Source organism: Gracilinanus agilis, chromosome 5 (genome assembly GCF_016433145.1).
Source record: "Gracilinanus agilis isolate LMUSP501 chromosome 5, AgileGrace, whole genome shotgun sequence".
NCBI classification, from domain to species: Eukaryota; Metazoa; Chordata; class Mammalia; order Didelphimorphia; family Didelphidae; genus Gracilinanus; species Gracilinanus agilis.
In genome coordinates, this window is record NC_058134.1 from 86502905 (window position 1) to 86527503 (window position 24599).

At 35.3% G+C, this 24599-nt stretch overlaps 1 protein-coding gene across 1 annotated transcript in view; it reads left to right on the top strand.

Annotated features, from left to right (window-relative positions):
- The window catches only part of VIPR2 (vasoactive intestinal peptide receptor 2), a 110885-nt gene that overhangs the window by 60816 nt on the left and 25470 nt on the right, over positions 1-24599 (top strand). The window contains exon 4 of the mRNA XM_044678954.1: positions 19913-20010. Within this exon, the coding sequence (XP_044534889.1) occupies positions 19913-20010 (98 nt within the window). The remainder of the gene's footprint in view (positions 1-19912; positions 20011-24599) is intronic.

Consider the following 24599-nt stretch of genomic DNA (forward strand, 5'->3'; position numbering starts at 1 on the left):
TTATGTACGCCTATTATTAATAGACTGTCTCCTGTCTAGTAAAAATGTCTCCTCTCCACAAAAATATGTCTCAGTTCCTTCTACATGATGGAAAACTGCTGTATACACCATCATCCTCAAAAGCTTGCACCTGGGTCCTGCTCCAGCGTAAGAGGTACAAAAAACAGTAATTGATGGAGTCACTGGAGTGCAAAGAATAGCAAGAGAGCTTTAACAGTGCCTCAGCCAACAAAAGAATCATCAGTGCTGAAAATAAATGGGAGAACTAAGAATAAAGAACTTGTTGAGGAATTTTTGGAACTGTAACATCTCATCTACTTCCTGCTTGTGGTCAAACTGTAGCATAACTTCATCTTGGAAGGGACAAACTTGGTTCTTTTCAGAATAATTGTATGTCATTTGTTTGGGGAACATTTGAGCACCAATCCCATCTCAGTCTTACAGAAGTTACTGCCAAAACAGGGAAGAGAGTCACTTCTAACAAGATGATTGAGTTTTTCTGATGCACTGGGGCCAATTGTGTTCTCAAAGATTTTGGTCATGGATGTGATCCTCAATCCTGCGATTTCTTCCTTTATATTGCTTCTGGTTTTGGTCATTAGAAGACACTGGATTTTGAGGTATTCTGTTTTCACTCCCTAAGAACCTAATCTGTAAGGTGAAATGGAATCGTTATCCTCTTTCAGGTCGAGTATATTTCTAGAAAGGCTGTATTCCACCATCTCAGCAACGGAAATCACCATAAATTATTATTTGTGGATATGATACAATATTATTATTGTTGAAGAAGAATTATGAGGAATTCAGAAAAATATAAAAAATTAATATGAATAGATACTAATACACATACTCTGGTTAAACAGTTTTAGTTTTAGGTTAAATTACACTAAGGGTAACCAAAAGCAAATATATATGTATGTGTGTGCGCGTGTGTGTGTGTACATATGTGTATATATGTCAAAAAACACATATACATTTACTATATATATATACCATATATACATATACTACAACAGCATAAAAGAAAAGGTCACTAAAAGAAAGTTAAATTCTGAATAACTGAAATACTAGTAATGCCTAAAAAAGATAATGAAATATACTTCTCTCCTCTTGACAGAGAGACAGGAGACTATTAAGGCTGAATAGTTAGGATATAAGACTAGTCACTGTACTAGTTGTTTGTGCAAACTGTTTTCTTGGTTACAAATCAGAGTTCAGTTTAGGAAGGAAGGTAGGGGCACAGGGAAAGAGTGGCATTTCTCATTTCTCATTTCTTTTTTTTCTTTTCTTTTTTGAAAACTGAATCTCCCTATCTCACCTAGGCTCAAAGTACAGCAGCCCCTGACAGCCCATTCCCATTGTTACTACTCAGTCTGGAAGTTTTGACCTATCTGTTATGGATATGAGCTGGTTTATCCCTATCACACAGCCTGGTGGCCTCTGCTCCCAAGATTTTATAATATTGATGCCAGACTTAATTAGCTAAGTGTACTGTAGTTTAGAATTTCCAGTTTCACGCAGTCTACCTGTCTTAGTCTCCTCATAGCAGGGGTTATAGGTACATACCAACCAATCCAGCAGAAGGTGGTATTTTTTAGAAATAACTGTGATGTAATCGAAATCACCAATAAAATTTATTTTAGTAAAACAAGGAGAAAAGAAAAAGTGTTGGTTTCAGAGTGAAGACATGCAGGTTTCAAATCCTTACTGCCACATCATTTAGCAAGTACTAATCTGTTCTTATTAATGGTAGTGCTTAAAGTGCCTATCTCACAGGGTTTTACCAGTGTTTAAATTATGTAATGTATCAAAATGTAAAGCACTTTACAAGTGCTAAATTCTGGGTATTATTATGCTTATCATTATGGAGATAATATAATCATTACACTTTCAATTAAAGAACTAAACTTATGAGAACTGTTCTATTCAAAACTCAATGCTGGAATTAACTTCTAAAGTAACCCACACTTCCTCTGAGGTTGCAGCTGCTTAGTTGTTTTGACCAAATGCAGACAATTGCACAGCATCCTTGCTTCTCCTTTGAAGTCAGAAATTACTCTCTTCGTAATACTGTGTTAACAATCAGAGCTTTTGTGAATGCTTATGATCAACAATAGCTATAATGATTTCTTCTTTTCTCTTTCCTACTGGAAGAGATCATCAAAGTACTCTGGAAAAAATCAGCAGATGAATATTACTCCCAGTGATTGCCTTTTGAATATCTGTCCAAAGCTCAAGTAGAACACTAAGCTTACAATGCGAAAGACAGAGACAGAACAAGACAGAGACCGGGGCAGGATGTGAAGATGGGTCGAAGGAACTAGACATGTGTGGCCTGAAGAAGAGAAGAATAAAGAGGGATATGATAGTTCAGGTATTTCATAGACTGTCATGTGGAGGGAGAATGTCCTATTTGGCTGCATAGAACAGAACCAAGAGAAATGGATAGAAATTACAAAGATGCAAATTTAGGCCACTTATCAGGGAAGAATTTCCCCTTTAAAGCTGTCCAGAAATGGAATGGGTTGCCTTGGAAGATATGATCTTCACTGAGAGTCTTCAAACAAAAGCTTTTCATTTATCAGGTATGTTCTAGTGCGTGTTTCTTTCCAGGAAAGGGTTGAACTAGATGGCCTCTGAGGTCCCTTCCAATTCTATAAAGCTATGACAAAATGGAAGAGTTAGATAGATTTATTTTTTCTTAGAATTTATTTCCTGGTATCCCAGCCCCTCCTTCACACACACACACACACACACACACACACACACACACACACACACACTCCTTACAATCGAAGGCATCATCTGGAAAAGAATGTATGTATTAATTTATATCTTTCATGTTTCTCTTTTTTGGTCCACTTTCTGGAGGTGAACATTCACAAGTTATTCTTCAAATATTAAATCTGTAGCTGTATATAATGTTCTCTTGGTTCTACTTGTTTCAGTTAATTATCCCATGTAGTACTTTCCAAGTTGTTTTTAAAAATTAACATGCTTACAGTTTCTTAAGGTGCAATAATATTCTTTCACAATCACACACCAAAATTTATTTAGCCATTACCCAATTCATGGCCATCTCCCTGATTTCCAATTCTTTGTCACCACAAAGAGAGCTACTATAAATATTTTAGAGCATATAGGTTCTTTTCCTTTTTCCCTAATCTCCTTGGGAAATAGACCCAGAAGCTGGGGCTAAGGGTATACACACTTTTATAACGCTCTGGGCATGCTTCCAAATTGCTCTGCAAGTGGTTGGATCATTTCACAGTTCCACAAAATGTATATTAGTGTCTATACTTTTCCAATTCCTTCCAACACTTGTCATTTTGCCCTTTTGTTATTTTAACCAATCTGGTGTGTAAGATAATACCTCAGAATTATTTTGGTTTGCATTTCCCTAATTAGTAGTGATTTAGAGCATTTTTTCATATACCAGTATATGATTTTGATTTCTTCATTTGAGAACTATCTGTTCATATATTTTGCCCATTTATCAATTGAGAGATAGCTCTTTTTCCCATATATTTAACAAAGACATCCATATATTTCAGATGAGACCTCTGTCTGAGGGACTGTCTATGAAAATGTTTCCCATTTTTCATTTTTCTTCTAATCCTTGCAACATTTATTTTATTTGTGTAAAATCTTTTCAATTTAGTTTACTCAAAATGATCCATTTTACAACTCACAATGCTTTCCATCTTTTGTTTACTCATAAATTCCCATCCACGAATCTGATTGGTAATATGTTCCCTATTCTAATTTGCTTATGATATCTTTTTATTTTTAGATCTTGTATCTATTTTAATCTTATATTTAGTGAATGGTGTAAGATATTAGTCTATGCCTAATTTCTGCCAAACTACTTTCCAGTTGTATTAGAAAATTTTACCAAAAAGTGGTTTTTTTATCCTAATAGATCCCAATAGTTTATACCTTTGACAAAGCAAGGTTACTATAAACTTTTACTACTGTTTATTGTATATTTGTTCTATTCTACTGACCTACTTTTCTATTTGTTAGCTAATACCAGATAGTTTTGATAATCACTGTTTTAAATACAGTTTAAAATTCAGTACTGCTGAACTTCCTTCCTTTAATTTCCTCCATTATTTCTTAAATATTCTTGATTCAAATGAATTTTGGATTTTTTCTAGCTCAATAAGATAACTTTTTTGGTAATTTGATTTGAATGGCATTGAATAAGTAGATTACTTTGGTAGGATTGTCATTTTAATTATATTAGCTCTGCCCTTCCTTGAACAATTACTGTTTCTCCAATTATTTAGATCTGACTTTATTTGTGTAAAAAGTGATTTATAATTATCTCTGTGTAATTCCCGGATTTGTTTTAGCAGGTGTATTTCCAGGTGTTTTATTCTATCCAAGTGATTTCAAATAGAGTATTTCTATCTCTTCTTTTGCTTTTTAAAATTTTAATTCCCTTCAAATAAATGTAAAAAGTTTCCAACATTTTTCAAAGAATATTGAGTCTCAAATTCTCTTCCCCTCTCCCCTCTTCCCTTGATATGGTAAGAAATCTCATATGGATTTTACATGTGGAAGTTCTAAAACATTTTTCCATATTAATCCTTTTGTGGAAGGAAATTAAGATAGAAAAAAATTAAGAAAATGAAAAAAGTTTGCTTTAGTCTAGATTCAGATTCAGTTCTATTTCTCTGAGAGTAGATGACTTTTTTTTTCATGAGTCCTTTGGAATAGTTTTGGATCACTATATTGCTGAGAATAACTATTCACAGTTGTTCATTGTAAAGTATTATTGTCACTATGTAAAATATTCTCCTGGATCTGCTTATTTCATTCTGCTTCAGTTCATATAAGTCTTTCCATGTTTTTCTGAGATGATCTTGCTTGTCATTTCTTATAGCATAATAGTATTTCATTACAATCATATAGTATGATTTACTCAGCCATTCCCCAATTTATCGGTATCCCCATATTTTCAAAATCTTTGCCCCCCTAAAAAACTTCCCTGCTTTGAATATTTTTGCACAAATAAGTCCTCCCCCATCCTTTTTTTTTATTCCTTTGGGATACAAACCTAGTAATGGTATTTCTGGGTCAAATGATATATACTATTTAGAGCCCATTATGCACAGGTCTAAATTAATCTCCTTAATGATTCAATCAGTTCACAACTCCCCCAACAGTGCAATTGTGTTTCAACTTTCCCATAACGCCTCCAAGTTTTGTTATTTTCCTTTTCTCTGTATAAGCAATCTGTCAGATTTAGGGCATTTTTGCATGTCTATATAGAGCTTAAACTACTTTGAGAACTATCTGTTCATATCTTTTGACCATTCATCAATTGGAGAATGGCTTAAATTCTTATAAATTCATTTCTTTATGTATTTGAGAAATAAGGACTTGACATAGAAAAAATGTTGGCACCATTAAGATTATCATGTATTACTTTCCATCCTATTTAAACATGTTTATTTTCTGACTTCCACTTTCCCTATTTACCCACTTTTCTATCCTCCCCCATCTGCCTTCTCTTATCCCCTTCCCCTCCGACTATCCTTTGGATAAGATAGCTTTCTATACCTAGTAGTTTGTGTATTTTCTTCCCTCATTAAGCCAATTCTGATAAGAGTTTCACATATTCTTCTACCCTCCCCATCTTCTCCTCTGCTGTAATAAGTTCTTTTATGCCTCTTTTATGTGCAATAATTTACTCCATTCTATTTCCCTTCCCGTCCTCCCAATGCAATCATCTTTTTCATGCCTCAATTTAATTTAATTTTTATATCACCCAATCATATTCAACTCATACCCTCATCCTCTATCTAGATATACTCCTTCTAACTGCACTAATAATGACAAATTTCTTTGGCATTACACGAATCATTTCCTGGGGATGTGCATGATCTAATCTTATTTTTTTTAAACCCTTACCTTCCATCTTGGAATCAATACTGTGTAAGGGCTAGGCAATGGGGGTTAAGTGACTTGCCCAGGGTCACACAGCAAGGAAGTATCTGCGGTCATATTTGAACCTAGGACCTCCCATCTCTAGACCTGGCTCTCAATCTACTGAGCCACCCTGCTGCCCCCAATCTAATTTTATTGAATTTTTTTTTATTTCACTTTCCTGTTTATCTTTTTATGATTCTCTTGAGTCTTGTATTTGAGAGTCAAATTTTTCATTCAATTCTGGGCTTCTCATCAGGAATGTTTCAGTGTCCTTTATTTCATTAAATATCCATTTTCCCCCTTAAATATTATGCTCACTTTTGCTGGGCAAGGGATTCTTTGTTGAAATCCTAAATCCTTTGCCCTCTGGAATAGCATATTCCAGGCCCTCCGATATTTTAAAGTAGAAGCTGCTAAATCTTGTCTTATCCTGACAGTGACTCCATATTTGAATTGTTTCTTTTTGACTGCTTGCAATATTTTCTTCTTGACATGGAAGTTTTAAAAATAAAATAAAAAATATATACATGTATCATTGTTCAACACCTATTTCCATGTTATTCATACTTGTAGTAGAGTAATCTTTTAATGCCAAAACCCTAATCATATCCATATCAAACTACATGATCAATCATGTGTTTTTTTTCTGCGTTTCTGTTCCCATAGTTCTTTCTCTGGATGTGGATAATGTTCTTTCTCATAAGTTCCTCTGGATTGTCCTGGGACATTGCATTGTTGCTAGAAGAGAAGTCTATTACATTTTATTTTGCCATAATATATCAGTCTCTGTGTATAATGTTCTCTTGGTTCTGCTCCTTTTGCTCTGCATCAATTCCTGGAGGTCTTTCCAGTTCACATGGAATTCCTGTCGTTCTTTATTCCTTTTAGCACAATAATATTCTATCACCAACAGATACCACAGTTTTTTCAACCATTCCCCAATTGATGGACACTCCCTCATTTTCCAAATTTTTTGTCACCCAAAGAGCACAGCTATAAATATTTTTGTACAAGTCTTTTTCCTTATTATCTCTTTGGGGTACAAACCCAACAGTGGTATGGCTGGTTCAAAAGGCAGGCAGTCTTTAAAAACCCTTTGCGCATACTTCCAAATTGCACTCGAGAATGGTTGGATCAATTCACAACTCCACCAGCAATGTATTAGTGTCCCAATTTTGCCACATCGCCTCCAACATTTATCACTTTCCTTTGCTGTCATATTGGTCAATCTGTTAGGCGTGAGGTGGCACCTCAGAGTTGTTTTAATTTGTATTTAATAAGGAGGGATTTAGAACACTTTTTCATGTGCTTATTGATAGTTTTATTTCATTCTGTGAAAACTGCCTATTCAAGTCCCTTGACCATTTGTCAATTGGAGAATGGCTTGATTTTTTCATTGAAGGTTTGATTTAATTCCTTATATACCTGGGAAATTAATCTTTGTCAGTCAGTTTTGTAATAAAAATGTTCTCCCAGTTTCTTAATTTCCTTCTAATTTTGGTTGCATCGGGATTTTTTTGTATAAAAACTTTTTAATTTGATGTAATCGAAGTCATTCATTTTATATTTTGTAATGTTCTCTATCTCTTGCTTGGTCTTAAATTCCTTCTTTTCTCACTGATCTTTGTTCACCTAATTAATTTGTGATTTCACTCTTTGTATTTAAATCACTTAACTATTTTGAATTTATTTTGGTACAGGGTGTAAGATGTTGGCCTAAGTCTAATTTCTCCCATACTGTTTTCCAATTTCCCCAGCAGTTTTGTCAAATAGGGAGTTCTTGGCCCCAAAGCTGGGATCTTTGGGTTTATCAAATACTAACTTTGCTGAGGTCATTTACCTCTAGTCTATTCCATTGATCCACCCTTTTGTCTCTTAGGCAGTACCATATTGTTTTGATGACCACTGCTTTATAGTACAGTTTAAGATCTGGCCCCTATATTTCACTTTTTTTTCATTATTTCCTTTGACATTCTTGATCTCTTATTCTTTCAGATGAACTTTGTTATAATTTTTTCTAATTCTATAAAAATGTTTTTGGTAGTTCCTATTCTGGTTTTTAATGTATGAATATATTCATTTGTGTGTGTGTCTCCTTTACCAAGCTGTTGACTCTTTTTCACTTATTTTTCTGTATAACTCATATTTCTTTTCCCAATTTTTCCTTTGCCTCTCCAATGTCTAAAATCCTTTTGTGCTTCTTCATTAAAACTTTTGATGCAGTATTATTGACTATTTTCTTCTGAGTTTGAGTCTACCCTGTCACCCAAATAACTTTCTATATTGTTTCTTTTGTTGTTGTTGTTTGCTCATTTGCCTGCCTTTTTCTTTTAGTTGAAAAAAATTGCTAATGTTGGGCTCTGTAACTATGGTTAAGGGAGCACTGTTCCAAGCTTCAGGTTCTTTGTGCAGCTGCCTTCAGAGCTTGCACTGGGAATCTATCTGCTTTCAGTTCTTCCAAGGTTGAATGATATAAAGAAATGTGTGTTTAATATTCTTCTGGCTATGCTCTCATCATGAGTAACCAAAAGCACCCTTTGACCTCTCAGAACTGTGACCAGTCATCGGTTCTCCTGTGACTGCACATGTTGGTATATGCTGGTCCTCCTCCTCACCTAGTGATTGCACCACAGGACAGTGATCTTGTTCTGATTACAGGCAATGTGTCAAGACTCTTACACCCTAGAACCAGCAAAGGAACCCCTATAATCTCCTTCTGATCAGTTGCTAAACCCCTATTGCCATCTATGGTTGAGAGTTCCACTATCCTTGACTTCTGCTTTAGTTGTGCCCAAGTCCTGTTGCCTTGATGGGGCCTACCCTGATGCACTGCACTCCACTTCTATTCCATGGACTAGATCCCTTGTGCTGGCCTTCTAAGTTGTTTTGGGCTAAAAAATTACTTTACCTTGTCTTTTCATGAGTTATGCTGCTCCAGAATTCATTTTAAGGTACTATATCATTGCTTTCTTTTTAGGGTAATTGGTAGCAATTGCAGTCCTTGTACTTTCTCTACCATCTTGGCTCCTTTCTCTCTCTTCTTGAATGACTTTGTTAGGAATATATAAAAAATGCTGATCATTTAAGTGGGTTTATTTTATATCCTTCTTCTTTGCTAAAATTACTAATAGTTTCAGCTAACATTTTAGTTGAATCTGTAAGATTTTCCACATTTTCAATATCATCTCAAAAAAGGTTTTATTCTTCCTTAACATTCTGATTCCTTTCATCTCTTTTTCTTCTCTTGTTGATATTGCTAGAATTTCTAATATCATGTTAAATAATAATTGTGATATTGCACATCCTCGTTTCATTCCTGATCCTGATTCCTGATTAGGAAATTTTCTAGTTTATCCCCTTACAAATGGTTTTAGGTAGATGATTTGTATTATTTTAAGAAAAACTCCCTTTATACCTCTGCTTTCCAGTGTTTTTGAGAGGAACAAATGTTGTATTTTATCAAAAGTTTTTTTCTGCATCTATTGATGTACTGATGATTTTTATTATTTTTTATCAATATCATCATTTATATTGATACTTTTCCTTATACTCAACCCATCCCTGCATTACTTACAAAATCCTATTTGGTTACAATATATAATCTTTGTGACACATTATTGTGGTTTCCTAGCTAGCATTTTATTTAGGATTTTTAGATCCATAAACATTAATAAAATTGGTCTATAATTTCCTTTCTTTGTTTTTGTCTTTTCTAGTTTAGGTATCAGTGCCATATTTGTTTCATAAAAGGAGCTTGAAAAAGTTTCTTCTTTGCCAATTATTTCAAGTAATTTATTTAATATTGGAATTAAAGGATCTTTAAATGTTTGGTAGAATTCATTTCTGGATCCAGCTGGTCCTGATGCATTTTATAAAAGGTCTCTTTTATGGTCATTATGGTCTCTTCAATTTCTTTTCTAAAATAGGTTTATTTAGATACTTTAATTCCTCCTCTGAAAGTCAAGGCATTTGGGATTTTTGCGAGTACTCTTCCATTTACTTGTGTTATTAAATTTGTTGGCATATAATTGAGCAAAATGATTCCTAATAATTGTTTTAATTTCATCTTCATTGGTGGTATGTTCACCCTCTTCATCTTTAATATTAGTGATTTGGTTTTCTTCTCTCTCTTTTTAAAAACATATTAACCAATTATTTACCTATTTTGTTGATTTGTTTTTATAAAATCAGTTCCTAGATTTACTTGTTAATTCAATGGTTTCCTTACATTCACTTTTGCTAATCTCACCATTAATTTTTAGGATTTCTAAATTTTATATTTAGTTGGGGATTTTTAATTTGTTTTTTCCGTTTTTTCTATTTTATTCCCAATACATTGTTCTATTCTTAATCTATTTTATTAATATAAGAACTTAAAGATGTAAATGGTCCTCTAGTCACTGTTTTTGCTATATCTCACAGGTTTTTGGTATGTTGTCTCATTACTATCATTCCTTTTAATGAAATTATTTGTTGTTTCTATGACATGTTCTTTAAGCCAATCATTGGTTGATCTCAGAAGTTTTTATTACACATTCATTAAGTTTTGATTTCTTTATCTGAAAATTGCCTATTCACGTTCCTTGCCCATTTATTGATTGGAGATTGGCTTGATTTTTTATACAATTGATTTAGCTCCTTGTATATTTGAGTAATTAGACCTTTGTCAGAGTTTTTTGTTATAAAGATTTTTCCCAGTTTGTTCTTTCTCTTCTGATTTTAGTTGCATTATTTTTGTTTGTACAAAACCTTTTTCATTTAATGTAATCAAAATTATTTATTTTACATTTTGTAATTTTTTCTAATTCTTGCTTGATTTTGAAATCGTTCCTTTCCCAGAGATCTAACAAGTATGCAATTCTGTGTTCACCTAATTTTCTTATATTTTCCTTCTTTATATTCAGGTCATTCACCCACTCTGAATTTATCTTGGTGTAGGGTATGAGACTTGATCGAAACCTAATCTCTCCCATATTGTTTTCCAATTTTCCCAGCAGTTTTTGTCAAATAGTGGATTTTTGTCCCAAAAGTTGGGCTCTTTGGGTTTATCAAAGACTGTTTTGCTGACATCGGTTACCTGAAGTCTATTCCATTGATCCATCCTTCTGTCTCTTAGCCAGTATCATATTGTTTTGATGACTGCTGCTTTATAGTATAATTTAATATCAGGTACTGCTAGGCCACCTTCCTTCACATTTTTTTTCATTATTTCCCTTGATATCCTTGATCTTCTGTTCTTCCAAATAAACTTTATTATAGTTTTTTCTAAATCAGTAAAAAAGTTTTTTGGTAGTTTGATAGGTATGGCACTAAATAAGTAAATTAATTTGGGTAGAATGGTCATTTTTATTAGGTTAGCTCATCCTTCCCATGAGCAATCAATGTTTTTCCAATTGTTTAGGTCTAGTTTTAATTGTTTGGAAAGTTTTTTGTAGTTGTGTTTGTATAATTCCTCTGTTTGTTTTGGTAGATAGATTCCTAAGTATTTTATAATGTCTAGAAATTGAACAAGCCATTAAAGAACTCCCTAAGAAAAAAATTGTGAGGGCCCGATGGATTCACAAGTGAATTCTATCAAACATTCAACTAATCTTAATAGTATGCAAATTATTTGACATAATAAGCAAATAAAGAGTCCTACCAAATTCCTTTTTTGACACTAATGTGGTACTGATTCCAAAGCCAGGCAGACCAAAAGCAGAGAAAGAAAACTACAGACTAATCTTCCTAATGAACATAGATGCAAAAATCTTAAATAGAATACTAGCAAAAAGACCCCAGCTAGTGATCATGAGAGTTATCCATCATTATCAGGTGGGATTTATACCAGAAATGCAAGGATGGTTCAACATTAGGAAAACCTTCCACATAATTGACCATATCAACAAGCTAACAAACAAAAACCACATGATTATCTCAATAGATGCTGAAAAAGCCTTTGACAAAATACAATACCCATTCCTATTGAAAACACTAGAAAGTATAGGAATAGAAGGACCTTTCCTAAAAATAATAAACAGTATATATCTAAAACCATCAACAAGCATCATATGCAATGGAAATAATTTAGAATCAACTAAAAATCTAGTAGAAATAATCAACAACTTTAGCAAAGTTGCAGGATACAAAAATAAATGCACATAAATCATCAGCATTTCTATACATTTCCAACACATCACAGCAGCAAAATTTAGAAAGAGAAACACCATTTAAAAACTACAGATTCATTAAGATCACATTCCATGTCCCTTCTGATGGCCAATGATTTTTGTGTAGCACTTTGGCCATGATATAAAGTCAAAAATTGGCTAGTTAAAGCTAGACACTTTCAACAGTGAATCCAACACCCAAGTGTTTCCCTGATAAGAACTTGGGGACTTGGGATGCCTTTAAAGATGAGCGAGGAAACCATATACAATATAAGTCCCTGCTTAGGTTTGTTGAATAAGATTTGTTTGTGAAGATGAAGAGAGTATATAAGAGGTTTTCTTGTTTTTTTTAAGTAAGGGAAGCATTTATTGTCATCCAAACATAAAATGTTTTGCTTACTTTCTATAAGTATATCATAATACATGCATTTTATATGCTAGAGCAATTATTTAAATGGAACAGAATAAACAAAAGTACCTCTCTAAACTCTATCAGAAATGGACATTCTATAAGAACTGAGAAGGTTTCAATATCTAGAAATGAATGGCCAACTGGAGTTTCTCTGAGTTGGAGATAAAGCAGGGTAAGGCTATTCTGCCTGTAGATCTAGTCTTGGTCATTTTTGAGTATTCTAGAACTAAAGCTAGATCCATACCAGCCTAAGGCAAGAGAGGAGTGAGAAGAGCTATGTCTGAACTTCAATGATAGTGTGTGATTTTTAGCGTCAGCACTTAGCATACTCTAGACTTGTGTTGGCAAAGCCATGTTCTTATGCCCTACCATACCAGGGGCTGCTCCTCTCCCCCTCTCCATCATACCTGAGGTCAGTTTTTGCATACCTCACTCCTCTGTCCAGCAACCCAATGTGAGCTCCTCCTCCCTCTGCTTTCTGGGGTAACACAGACAACTTTAAGGTGCAGTTTGGGCACACAATCTCTAAAAGGTTCATCAACACTACTCTAGACCTATGTGGTTCTTCATCCTGCTACAAACTGGGCCATAAGCCATTTGTATAAAGACCTCTTAAGATTTGGCTGCTAACACAAGTCAGTTTATTTTTCTTAGACTTTTAACTCAAGGGCATATATCATACTGCATTTGTAGGATGCTTTGTTTCATTTAGTGTTCATTTTCATCTTGCCAAAATCTCTGCTACATAATGAAACTGAGCCCCAACCCTGGCTGATCCAGATATTTCATTTCATTATAGATAAGCCTTATCATTTTAATCTTCTATGGAACTTACAAGCACTGTCTGTACAGAGTTTACACTTCCTCCATTTCGATCAGATTTCCTTGCTAACTCTTCTCTATGCCTAACATTCTTCTCTCACTTTCATGTCTTTATATAAGTGCTATGTTCTCTCTCCTATAACCCCTACTATCTGGAATATACTCCCCCTTCACCTAAAACTCTAAATTCTTATTACCAGATATAAGTAATATACAAATTACTTAGTACCAGATACCATCACCTATGGTTTGCAAGATCATTCAGGTTTTTCCAATTATTAGGAGCTTTAGCCTCTGGAAATTACTTTGGAGTGTGTGTGTGTGTGTGTGTACTTAAATATATATATATATATATATATATATATATATATATATATATATATATATATACTTTGGATTTACCTATCTGAGCATTAATGACCAGTATGTAGCAACCTCCCTGGCCTACTTTGACTAGACAAAGTATACTCCCTGTTATGCTGGCCCTGCACCCTTAATACACCCAAGGAAATGTGGTTCAATAATAAAAGAATTTAGCACTCTGGCAAGAAAAAATAAATTGATTAGCTCCATGGTCTTTTCCCAGCTCTGCAACATCAGCCAAAAGTACAAGTTCTTTCATTATTGAGCTATGTTTCCCCAGTAGTAGTCAAGGTGAAGGGTGTTCTAGCCCAAGGGGACCAGGAGGGTCTGTTGCTAACCCCTGTTACTTATGCCCATACTGTATCTCCTCATTTAGAATACAACCTCCCTACGGTAAGAAAATGTATCATTTTTTATATTTGTATTCCTGGCATTTAGCACAACATCCAATGCAAAGAGTAATTTAATAAATGAATGTTGATTGTTGAAAGAGTAAACAATGGTAGACGCCCTGATAGAAGTGAAACATTTCCTTCAAAAAACCACAATTGTGGCACTAATGAATACAGATACATGAATTTTGAAGTCTTTGGTTGAGTGATATAATACAAACAGCCATTGTTTGTTTGCTTTTCCTTATGTCTTTTTCATTATTATTTATCAACTATGTACAAAATTTGGTTCTCTATGCGAGCGCAAGTGATGTTTAAAATAAAATCAAAGAAAACAAATGAGATGCCCAACTCATCTTGCATCTTGGACTCAGCAAAGCTATTTCATCCTCTTTCCCATATTGAATCAACATACTTTACACATACACATTTACACACACACATAGCTTACCCCTCAGGTCTGCCTTCTTTGTTATGACATGTTCAGGGATCTTGCTGTAGCTTATGGGTTTTTAAAATACCACCACAGGTGCTCAGAAGCACAATGCTCAAAGAATTCTTTAGTCAGTTTAGTGCTCAGTCTGTTTTTAATATTTATTGAAGTAAAACAGCTTTCTTCACATTTGCTCTCAGTAGGCAATGGTGTCACATCAACTTATGAAAACAAGTAGTCTGAGCATCTACTATGTGTACTGCACATCTGTGTGTGCACCTGACTCTGTAACAATAAAAGAAGAAACAGAAGACATGATCCCTGCTCTGGAAATGATATCCAACCTTCCAGAGAAGATAAAAAAACAAACATCAAACAGATGAACAATTATGGGAAACACTTGCAGAGTTTCAACGAGCAATAATTAATAAGATAGCATATCCTGAGTGTGGATGTGATGAGGGTAGAGCAAAGGAATAGAAATAAATACAAGTGAAGTCAATGATAAAAGATTTAGTAAAAGAGATGAATTTTGAGGTTAGCTGTAATAGTTGATGGGGTATGACACTGGAAAGGACAGGGAATTGTATCCCTGCCTGCCAAAATAGGGAGAGAAAGGATAGTGGGGGTGGGTGTTGGAGGGTGCTGCTAAGTGGCACAGTGGTAGAGCACTAGACCTGGAGTCAGGAGGATTCGAGTTCAAATCTGGCCTTTGATACTTCCTACCTGTGTGACCCTGGGCATACTTAACCCCTATTACCTAGCACGGGCTATTCTTCTACCTTGGGACGACTACATAGTATTGATTCTAAGATAGAAGGCAAGATTTAAAAAAAAAAAAAAGGATGTCAAGCAGATTAGCTTGGCTACAGTAGACAATCATTAGAAAGGAATTATGGGAAATAAGGATGATCACTGCAAAGTTAGGGCATCCTACAGTGTGACAAAGTGAAGAACTACAGGGCAAATAACTAGATGATAGGAACAAGTCTTGAGGGCAAAAGAAAAGCATTTGTGATGTACTGGGAAACAGTACTATGTCTGGAGTCAAAGAACCTATTTGGTTTTAAATCCTAACTTGGCCAGTGTGACCTTTGACTTATGGGTCTCTTTTCTCATTTCTGACATAGGGGAGATTGAACTAAATGCTCTCCACATACTGTGCTCCTTTGAGAGGGAATAATAAATTAGTTTCATGTTCTTCCTCTTCTTCCTTATCTTTCCTGCAGGAGCTCAGGATCAGTGGGCTGGGGCAGTAAGATCCTCATGTGCCATGAATAAGCACTTAAAGGGCAGTGGTCAGTATAGAAGAGGAATTGGTCTTACCTTGAGCCCTACAGATAGCAGGACAAACCAAGTGGGTAGAAACTATTGGGAGGCAGGTTTGGGCTCTAAACTATTAGCATTGTCCTAAAATTGAACAGGCTATTGTATCAGACTATAAATTACCTATCACTGGAGGTATTCCTCCTTTGGGAAAACGGTTAACCAGTTCTCTTCTCAGTTCCAAGATTCTTATGAGTTGTTCTTTCCTATACAAGAGGGGATTCCCTGACCATTATTTGGTCTTTCCAGAAGTATTTGTTGAGTACTTACTGTGTGCTGAAAGACAGAGAGGGAGGGAAGGAGGAAAGAAGGAAGGGAAGAGAAAAGAAGAGAAAAGAAAAGAGAAAAGAAAAGAAGAGAAGAGAAAAAAGAAAAGTTATTTTTGCTCTCTAACCATCTTACCCCTTTGGAAGCTTACATTGTAGCTGAGAATATAAATCATGGCCATATGAAACATCTAGGTTAAAACACAGGGAAGTTAGCAGGATATGCAAAGCATAAGCAAAGAAGTCATAAAAGGAAACTCACTTAGACCTCAGGCTAATAACATAAAGGATCATGGAAGAGGGCAGCTTTGAGCAGAACCTTAAAGGATGAGAGGAATTAGAATTATAATTCACAGTACTGAAGGGATAAAAACTACCACTTTTTCTGTCTTCTACCATATTGATAATTGATCATTATAATTACAACTAACCTTTACATAGCATTTTAAGATTTGCAAAATACTTTTCACATATTTCATTTGATCCTTACAACAACACTGTAAAGTAGGTGTGATTATTATATCCATTTTATAGGTGAGAAAAATCAGGCTGAAAGTGGTTAAATAACATGGCCAGAGTCATACAGCAGCTAAATGACTGAGGGAGAATTCAAACTTGGGTATTTATGACTTATTATAAATAATGAGATAATATTTGGGAAGTGCTTTGCAAAGTATTTGACACATTCTTTTGACACATAGTAGGTGCTTAATGAGTGCTTATTCTCTTTCCCTTTCCTACCTCTCTACTGATCTAAATTCAAGTGCAGTTCTCTATCCACTACTTAACTTACAGGAGATAAGCTTTTCTGAGCAGGCCCACCCCCTCCATTTCTAGGTGCAGCAAATACAGGGACAGAGGACAAATTAAGTCATTCCTAAACTTTGTCATTTGTAACTTATGAGCATCTCCTCAGACTAGAGCTGAGCAGTAGCACCACATACACCAAGTCAGAAGACTTGGATTCTAGTCCAAACCTCTTCTCTTATGTGCTGTGTGGCCTTGGCTAACTCAGGAGCCTGAGACCCCTTCCCACTATGAAATGAAGACAACAATATCTGACATGCTTACCTTATGGGGTTGTTATCAAAGCTGAAATGAGATAGTAAATGTGAAGGTGCATTGCAAACTGTTATAATTATACGCAGTTATGGATTTGGATTTGTTTTTATTCTTGTGTCTTCCTGATGTCTGCCTCCTCTCTCTTTGGTGCCTAACAATTTCTAATTGTTACCCCAGAGCAGTGTCTAACGATTTTTAATTCCTCTAGGATTGTATTCCCTCACATTGAGTATAGTATTTAAAGGAACTAAATAGATGATAGATATTATCATTATTATTCTATAAGGCTCAGAAGTGTATTACTAAGTTATAATCTGCAATCTGAGTGGTTGAAAGAGTTCCCCCAACAGTGGTTGTCTACACAGATGAACTCACATTTCCTTTAGGATCCCCATAATGTTCTCACTATGTTTCATGTATGGAAACTATGATTTGCCAACTAGATAATGAACACTTTGAAGATAGAGAGCAGGTTTTTTATTTCTCAAAGCTTCCAACAAAGTGCTGGACATATAATAAGTGTTTAATAGATATTCACTAATACAATAAATTACAGTAATAAAAATGAAAACAATCCTGAGAGGCAGGTGAATTCAGATTAAATGCAATAAACAAACTTAGTACCAAAGGACATAGAAAGGAACACCTTTCCCTCCTTTTGCTAGAAAGGAGGATGAATACAGGTATGAAAATTTGTTTAAGACTCAGCTGCTGTGCCTATCAGTCTGTTATGCATTGTCAATCAAGTACACATGAACTTTTATACTTAAGAGTATTTATAAGTACTTATGTATTTCTGGGCCAGGCATTGTGCTAAATCGTAGAGATACAAAGGAAGAGAAAAAATGTCTGTACTCCAGGAGCTTACATTCTGATAAGGGGGACAACTTGAATAGAAATAAGTTCATACAAGTCACAGACAAAGTAGACAGAAAATGACCTTCACTAGAAAGGAAAGGTTCTAATAGTTGGAAGAACCAGAAAGGGTCTCCTACAGGAGATGTTTGAGCTGAGTCCTTCAGACTTCTATTTTTATATTATGAAAAAGGTTGTTATCAAATGAGGTGTGTTAAGGAGAAGAGAGTCAAGAGCTATCAATAAAGCTTAAAAAAAAACAACCTTGAGTTCTTTCTGAACCTTGCATACTAGGATTTTAAGCTATAAGCAAGATTAGATGTAATAAAAACAAGAGATCATCTAGTCCAACCTCTTCAGTTTCCAAATGAAGAAAAGGAGATAATGGCAAGATTGAGGGATTTGTGGATGGCATTCAGGTAGGAAGTAGCTAAACCCAGATTTGAAATCCAAGGAGGCTTTTCTTCTTCAAAAAGAGCATTTTTTCCACAACTCCATGCTGCCTGTTATAAACTTCCCTAATCCAGTGGAATGCCAGGAAGAATTTCTAGTACCTCCTAGAATATACCTGAATTATTCCCTTGTAAATGTAGTAATATTTTTAGAATAATGCAATGAAATAACTTTAGAAGCACTATTGATAGAAATCATTATCACTTTTTAAAAGTATTTTTAATGTTATACTTCAAATAGCAATGACGTTTTGTATAATTTTCATAGATTTCTTAGGACTGCCTATTTTTAGAAGAAATAAAATTCATCTAGAAAGAATGCACTGAGATTACTCATGTTTCCACTTCAAAGGGATTTGCCTGTGTATCTTTCTAAAATGACTTTTAAAATAATGATGCTCAGTCCTAGGATAGCTTCCCATCAATAAAAATGGAAGAGAGAAATATAAACCAAACTCTAGGTGTTATCAGCAATTATGTATGCCATTAGGATTATAACTTTATCATCATTATTGTTCCCATCATCACTATCATCACCTAGCAGAATCTAAACTCTGTACACACTAAGAAATTCCATTAAGTGTTCAGCCTTTCTATGATGATGGATTTGAATCCCTTGTGGCTTCTTATGATTACAAGCAATGAGAGAAAATACAAAGATATCACCCTGGATCAATCCAGAGATCATGAGCAACCTAACTTTTCCTCTTGGGAAAACAATTGGAAACAATTGTCTGAAACTGGGGAATCGATAGAGGACCAAGGTGGCATTCTGGTGAAGAATAACAAAAAAAGCATTCATCTTATATGAGGGTGACTCAGTGAAGGTATTTTACCCAAGGCAGCCTGAGGATCATAGGGTCATAAATTCAAAATAGGGATGAGCCTTAGAGGTCATTCAGTGTGACCCCTTCACTTTAGATATTAAGACACTAAGACCCTGAAAAGGAAACTGATCTACCCAAGATCACACATCTAGTAAGCTGAAGAGCTGAGATTTGAAGCTGGTGTTAAGCAATCTTCATTTTCTCAAAAGGCCATCTTTGGGACAAGTAGAACACATTTTCAAGAGCCAAGACTGAGATTAGAATCTGAAATGAACCTCAGAGGTCATCTAGTATAATCTCATCATGCTATACAATTGCAGTTGAGGAAACTGAGAGAATTCATTTCATAGATGTCTCAGGGAGAAGAAATGAATTTCACAATTCTCTGGTGGTCCTCTAATGCCAAATCTATCATTCTTTCAACTGTACCATATTGCTTTCTTTCAAGGCAGTCATGTACCAAATGAACCTAATTCCCTACTCACTCTCCTGCATCACTACTGATCATTCAGTCATCCTAATTCATATTTGATAGCTAGGAAGATCAGTACCATAATTCTTATTTTTTTATGTTTATCACTAAGAATTTATTGATGAATTTTTCTCTTCTTAGATCACTTTCTATATCCTGGTGAAGGCAATTTATACCTTAGGATACAGTGTCTCTCTGATTGCTCTGACAACTGGAAGTATAATCCTTTGCCTATTCAGGTAAGCAGAGGATGCAAACAGGTGGAAGAATGCAGGGATGGTGACTTCTTGGGATTATAGATCTGTGAATATATGAAGAAAATAGGAAATAACCATTCCCATGTCTAATTCTTCCTTCCCTGGGGAGAATAATACACGTCAGCTAAGGCTGCAACGTATCCCCATAGAATTCTGAACAGATGGCTCTTCATATACATCAGTGCTGGACTGAAATACATTGCTAACTTTTTTCCCCATTTTAGCATGCTGTCTTTTTTCAAAGAAAAGTGATTTGGAGTGTCAGAAATCTGCATTTGAAACTCAACTTAGACATTTATTAGCTTTGTGACCCAAGACAAGTAAGCAAGTATCTTGGAGCCTTAGTTTCCTCACTTGTGCTTATACTACTTACCTCAGAATTTTCTAAATAGCAAAAGTACTTTATAAACCTCAAAGTGCCATATGATTGTGAATTAGTATAATTATTAAAGATTATACTAGAGACTCACATTCAATGTGACACTCAATTCAAGATTTATCTGTTGAACATTTCATATTGAAAAACTATTTGAGGCAATATGTTAAAGTTGAGTTGCCTATTTTCATTAGGTAGAGGTTCCTACATTGGTGAAATCAAGATGGAGAGACAGAAAGAATGGAAAGGGGAAAAGAGGGAAGGAGGAAAGGAAGGAAATAGATAAAGGAGAGTGAGGAAAGAAGAGAGATAAAAAGAGAAATGGGGAATGCAAGGGTAGAAAGAAAAAGAAAAGAGGGAGAGAAAAAGAGAGATGGGAAGGAAAAGAGAAAGACAAAGAAAACAGAGAAAGAGGGAGAAAGGAGAGAGAAAGGAAGAAGAGAAGAAAAAGAAGAGAGAGATGAAGGGAATAAATATCTACCCTTTGAGAAATAAAAGGGGGATACATAGACTTTGCTATTAAGCAGCTTCCAATCTGTTTGGGCTGTTTAAGTAGAATGATAATAAGCTATCTATATTTTCTCAATAGACCTTATGACAAAATGGCACATATTTTCAAGATCCCAGGGTAATAGATTTAATGCTGGAAAGGACCTCAGAGATCTTCTATCGAATATCTCATTTTAAAGATGAGGAAACTGAGGGAATTCATTTTAGATACATCTCAAGGAGGTGAAATAATTCTCCCAATTCAAATCTGGGTGCTCTGAATCTAAATTAATCATGTTTTCAATGGTACTTTCCTCTGGCTAGTCAGGTTCAAGTGATATGACAAACTGTCATGGAACAGAAGTTTTACAAACTAACTAGTCCATTGATGTATTGATCACAGACCTAGGTCTCATTAGCAATGAGTTCCAACCAAGAATACTAATAATATGACTTTTATGAAATACTCTTCCAGCACTGAAAAACATATCAATTAAAGCCAGCCATATGACCAGGGGGCTGTCTTCCCAAAATAGAAGCATAGGGATTAAAATACAATGCAGTACTACTTTTGATTTTTCAGGGATTCCAGCTTTATCATCTAGTTGACCATACACAGCTTTTGAAAACTATTCTCAAGATGCTTTCCTTCCTGTGACTGGGTCTCTGAGTGGGTACCATTTGGGTCAGGGATATATGCTGGAAAATTTGGAAAAGTAGATGTGAATAAAAGGATTTAACTAGCAATTGTTTGTATCTGGAGAGGGAGAGGGAGAGCGAGAGGGAGAAGGAGAGGGAGAGGGATAGAGGGAGAAAGGGAGAGAGGGAGAGAGAGACAGAGAAACAGAGAGACAGAGAGAGACAGAGACTGCACCATCAAAGAATCCAAATTCCTGGCATTAATTGACTTCCCTCGAGTTTGAGCTCAGTGACCTACTTAACTACCTGACCCGATAGCAATTTAGGAGTTTCTGCAAGCTTGTTCGTTGATGCACTAAGTGATTACCAAATTGCTTCACTTGATATCAGACACAACTCTCTCCAAATGCAGGTCATAGTCACCCGCCTGAAGCACTCAGTTTATAAAAGGAAATTTCAGTGCTTGTCGAAGTTTAACCAACAGTACAGTAACTTGCATTACTGATGACTAGCAGACATCCAGGTACCATTCTGGACTCTATTACTGGCTTCCTGAATCTCAAGTCGTAGAATCATTCTATTGTTCCCCTTTTTTCCCCATCAGTTGCATGTAACTAATTATTGGGTCCAAAATTCCGGGAGTGTTCTAAAGATTAGTCAAATCACAGAAGTTCAGATTATACTTATAACATGCTTCGTTTGCTTGACATTTATGTTCAAGGAGTCTAGAGCTATTTGCAGCCATCACCCAGTTACTGTGCACAATATTATGTGAACTAGAAAAGAGACAAATACCACTGTCTCCATTTCATAGATTGAGAGCATGAAGTTGGAATGGCTATACTAAATGGCAGAATGAATTACAGAATGATTTATAATCTTACATTCATAGATTAAGAGGTGGAAGGGACTTCAGAGGCCATCTAGTCTAACCTTCTCATTTTACAGAGAAGGTTACTGAGGCTTAACGATACTATATGACTAAGACCACACAGATGATTACAGAGAATGACAGAGAATTGTAATTTACAAACCCATATTCTCTGACTCCAAAAAAATTAATAACCTTTCCATCCTACCACGCTGTTTCTCTTGAAGACTACTGATGAGCTTTATGGCCAATAGATTCTAGTGATGTCCACCTTTCAAAGTATATAGGGAATCATAGGTTTATAACTGAAAGGAAATTTAGAGGTCACCTAATCCATCCTCGAAGAAGAGTTTAAATTATTTGCCTGCCATCTTATAGGTAATATGTGGCAAAGATGGTACCTGAATTCAGTTCCTTTTATTCCAAGTTGAATGCTCTTTTTCCTGTGTTAATGTTGCCTTCCTCAAGTAGAAGTCACAAATATATTCACCATAAGTCAAAATGTTATATATTTAGTTGTCTCAGAGAGCACTGTTAAGTAGATTCTTCTAAGCCTGAAGATGAAAAAAAACATCTCAAAGCAACAACTTAAAAATTCTGTGTTAGAAGATCAGTACAGTTCAACAACAGAGTCAAGGGCACAGGATTACCTTTAGAAAAATGCAGATTATATTCACCCTCCTTCATACTCTTTTGTAACACTTTCTTAGAAAGGGCATAGCACACTAGTAAGACAGACATTATAATCCTACAGAATTTCAAAGGACCGGTCTCATCAATGTGAATGTCCTTCCTGGTACTCCATTTTATGACCTACCACCATGTTCTCAACCTATATCACATGTCAGGGTATCCCATAAATACTCCATAGGGGACACAAACAATGTGGTTGGTGTGACATTGGGAGAGGTGGGGAGAGATTCATCCTCCTTAGATATCATAACAACAAATATACCATTATCCCTTATTTTCAATGTGACTGGTCCATCTCCTTTTCCAGTGATAAAACTTATAAATAATATATTTCCCACTCCCTGGTGAAAGAAAATCATCACATGCATATGCTTTAGCCTTTTATAATCTATATATATACATATATATATAATCTTTATAATCATATGTGTTTTTCTATAGGTTTTTGAGGAGTCACTTGATATTTTTATTTTTCAGAGCCTGGGATGTTTCAAGAATCTGAGAGGGCCAGGCCTAGAGATGGGAGGTCCTAAGTTCAAATCTGGCCTCAGAGACTTCCTAGCTTTGTGACCCTGGGCAAGTCACTTAACTCCCATTGCCTAGCCTTTACCACTCTTCTGTCTTGGAGCAAATACACAGCATTGACTCCAAGATGGAAGGCAAGGGTTTAAAAAAAAGAATCTGAGACATATAGCACTAATGGAAGAATATTTTGTATAAAAGGCATTTGGGGAAGGCAGCTGCATAGCTCAATGGATTGAGAGCCAGGCCTAGATATGGGAGGTCCTGGGTTCAAATCTGGCCTTATTCCCCATTGTTTAGCCCATATCACCCTTATGCCTTGGAACCAGTACATAGTATTGATTCTAAGGTAGAAAGTAAGGGTTTAAAAATAAATAAATAAATAATATAAAAAGACATTTTTGTTCCACAGAGAATCTTAGGATCATTGAAAGCACTACAAAATGTGTCAAATTAAGCCCTTCTGTTTTATTTCTACCTTCTAATTCTTGATCCTGATCATTGTTATCTCTACAGTGTCTCTGCAATATATATGTATTGATGGACTGCCCATTCAACTTCTCAGGCATTCTTCATCAGCCTGGTATAATAGAAAGACTTGAGTTCAAATACAACCTCAAACACTTACTAGTTGAGTAGACCTGTGCACTCGATTTAATTTCCATCTTACTCAGTTTCCTTATCTCTAAAATGGGAATAATTATAGCACCCATCTCCAAGGGTGGTTGTAAAAATGAAGCAGTATTTTTAAAGCATTTTCAAACCGTAAAGTGCTATGTAGATGTCAACTAGCTATTAGTTAAGCTGAAATCCCTGGCATGGTCATGAATCTCATTCAGGAGGATGTATGATGTTCAAAATTTCTACTCAATAAACACAGATAAGAATATCTTTAGATCTTGCCACCCATATTGAAAGTAAATCTACTCTTTAGGCTTTGCATTAGATACTGTCTATGGCATTGGGGAAAAGGGGAAAAGC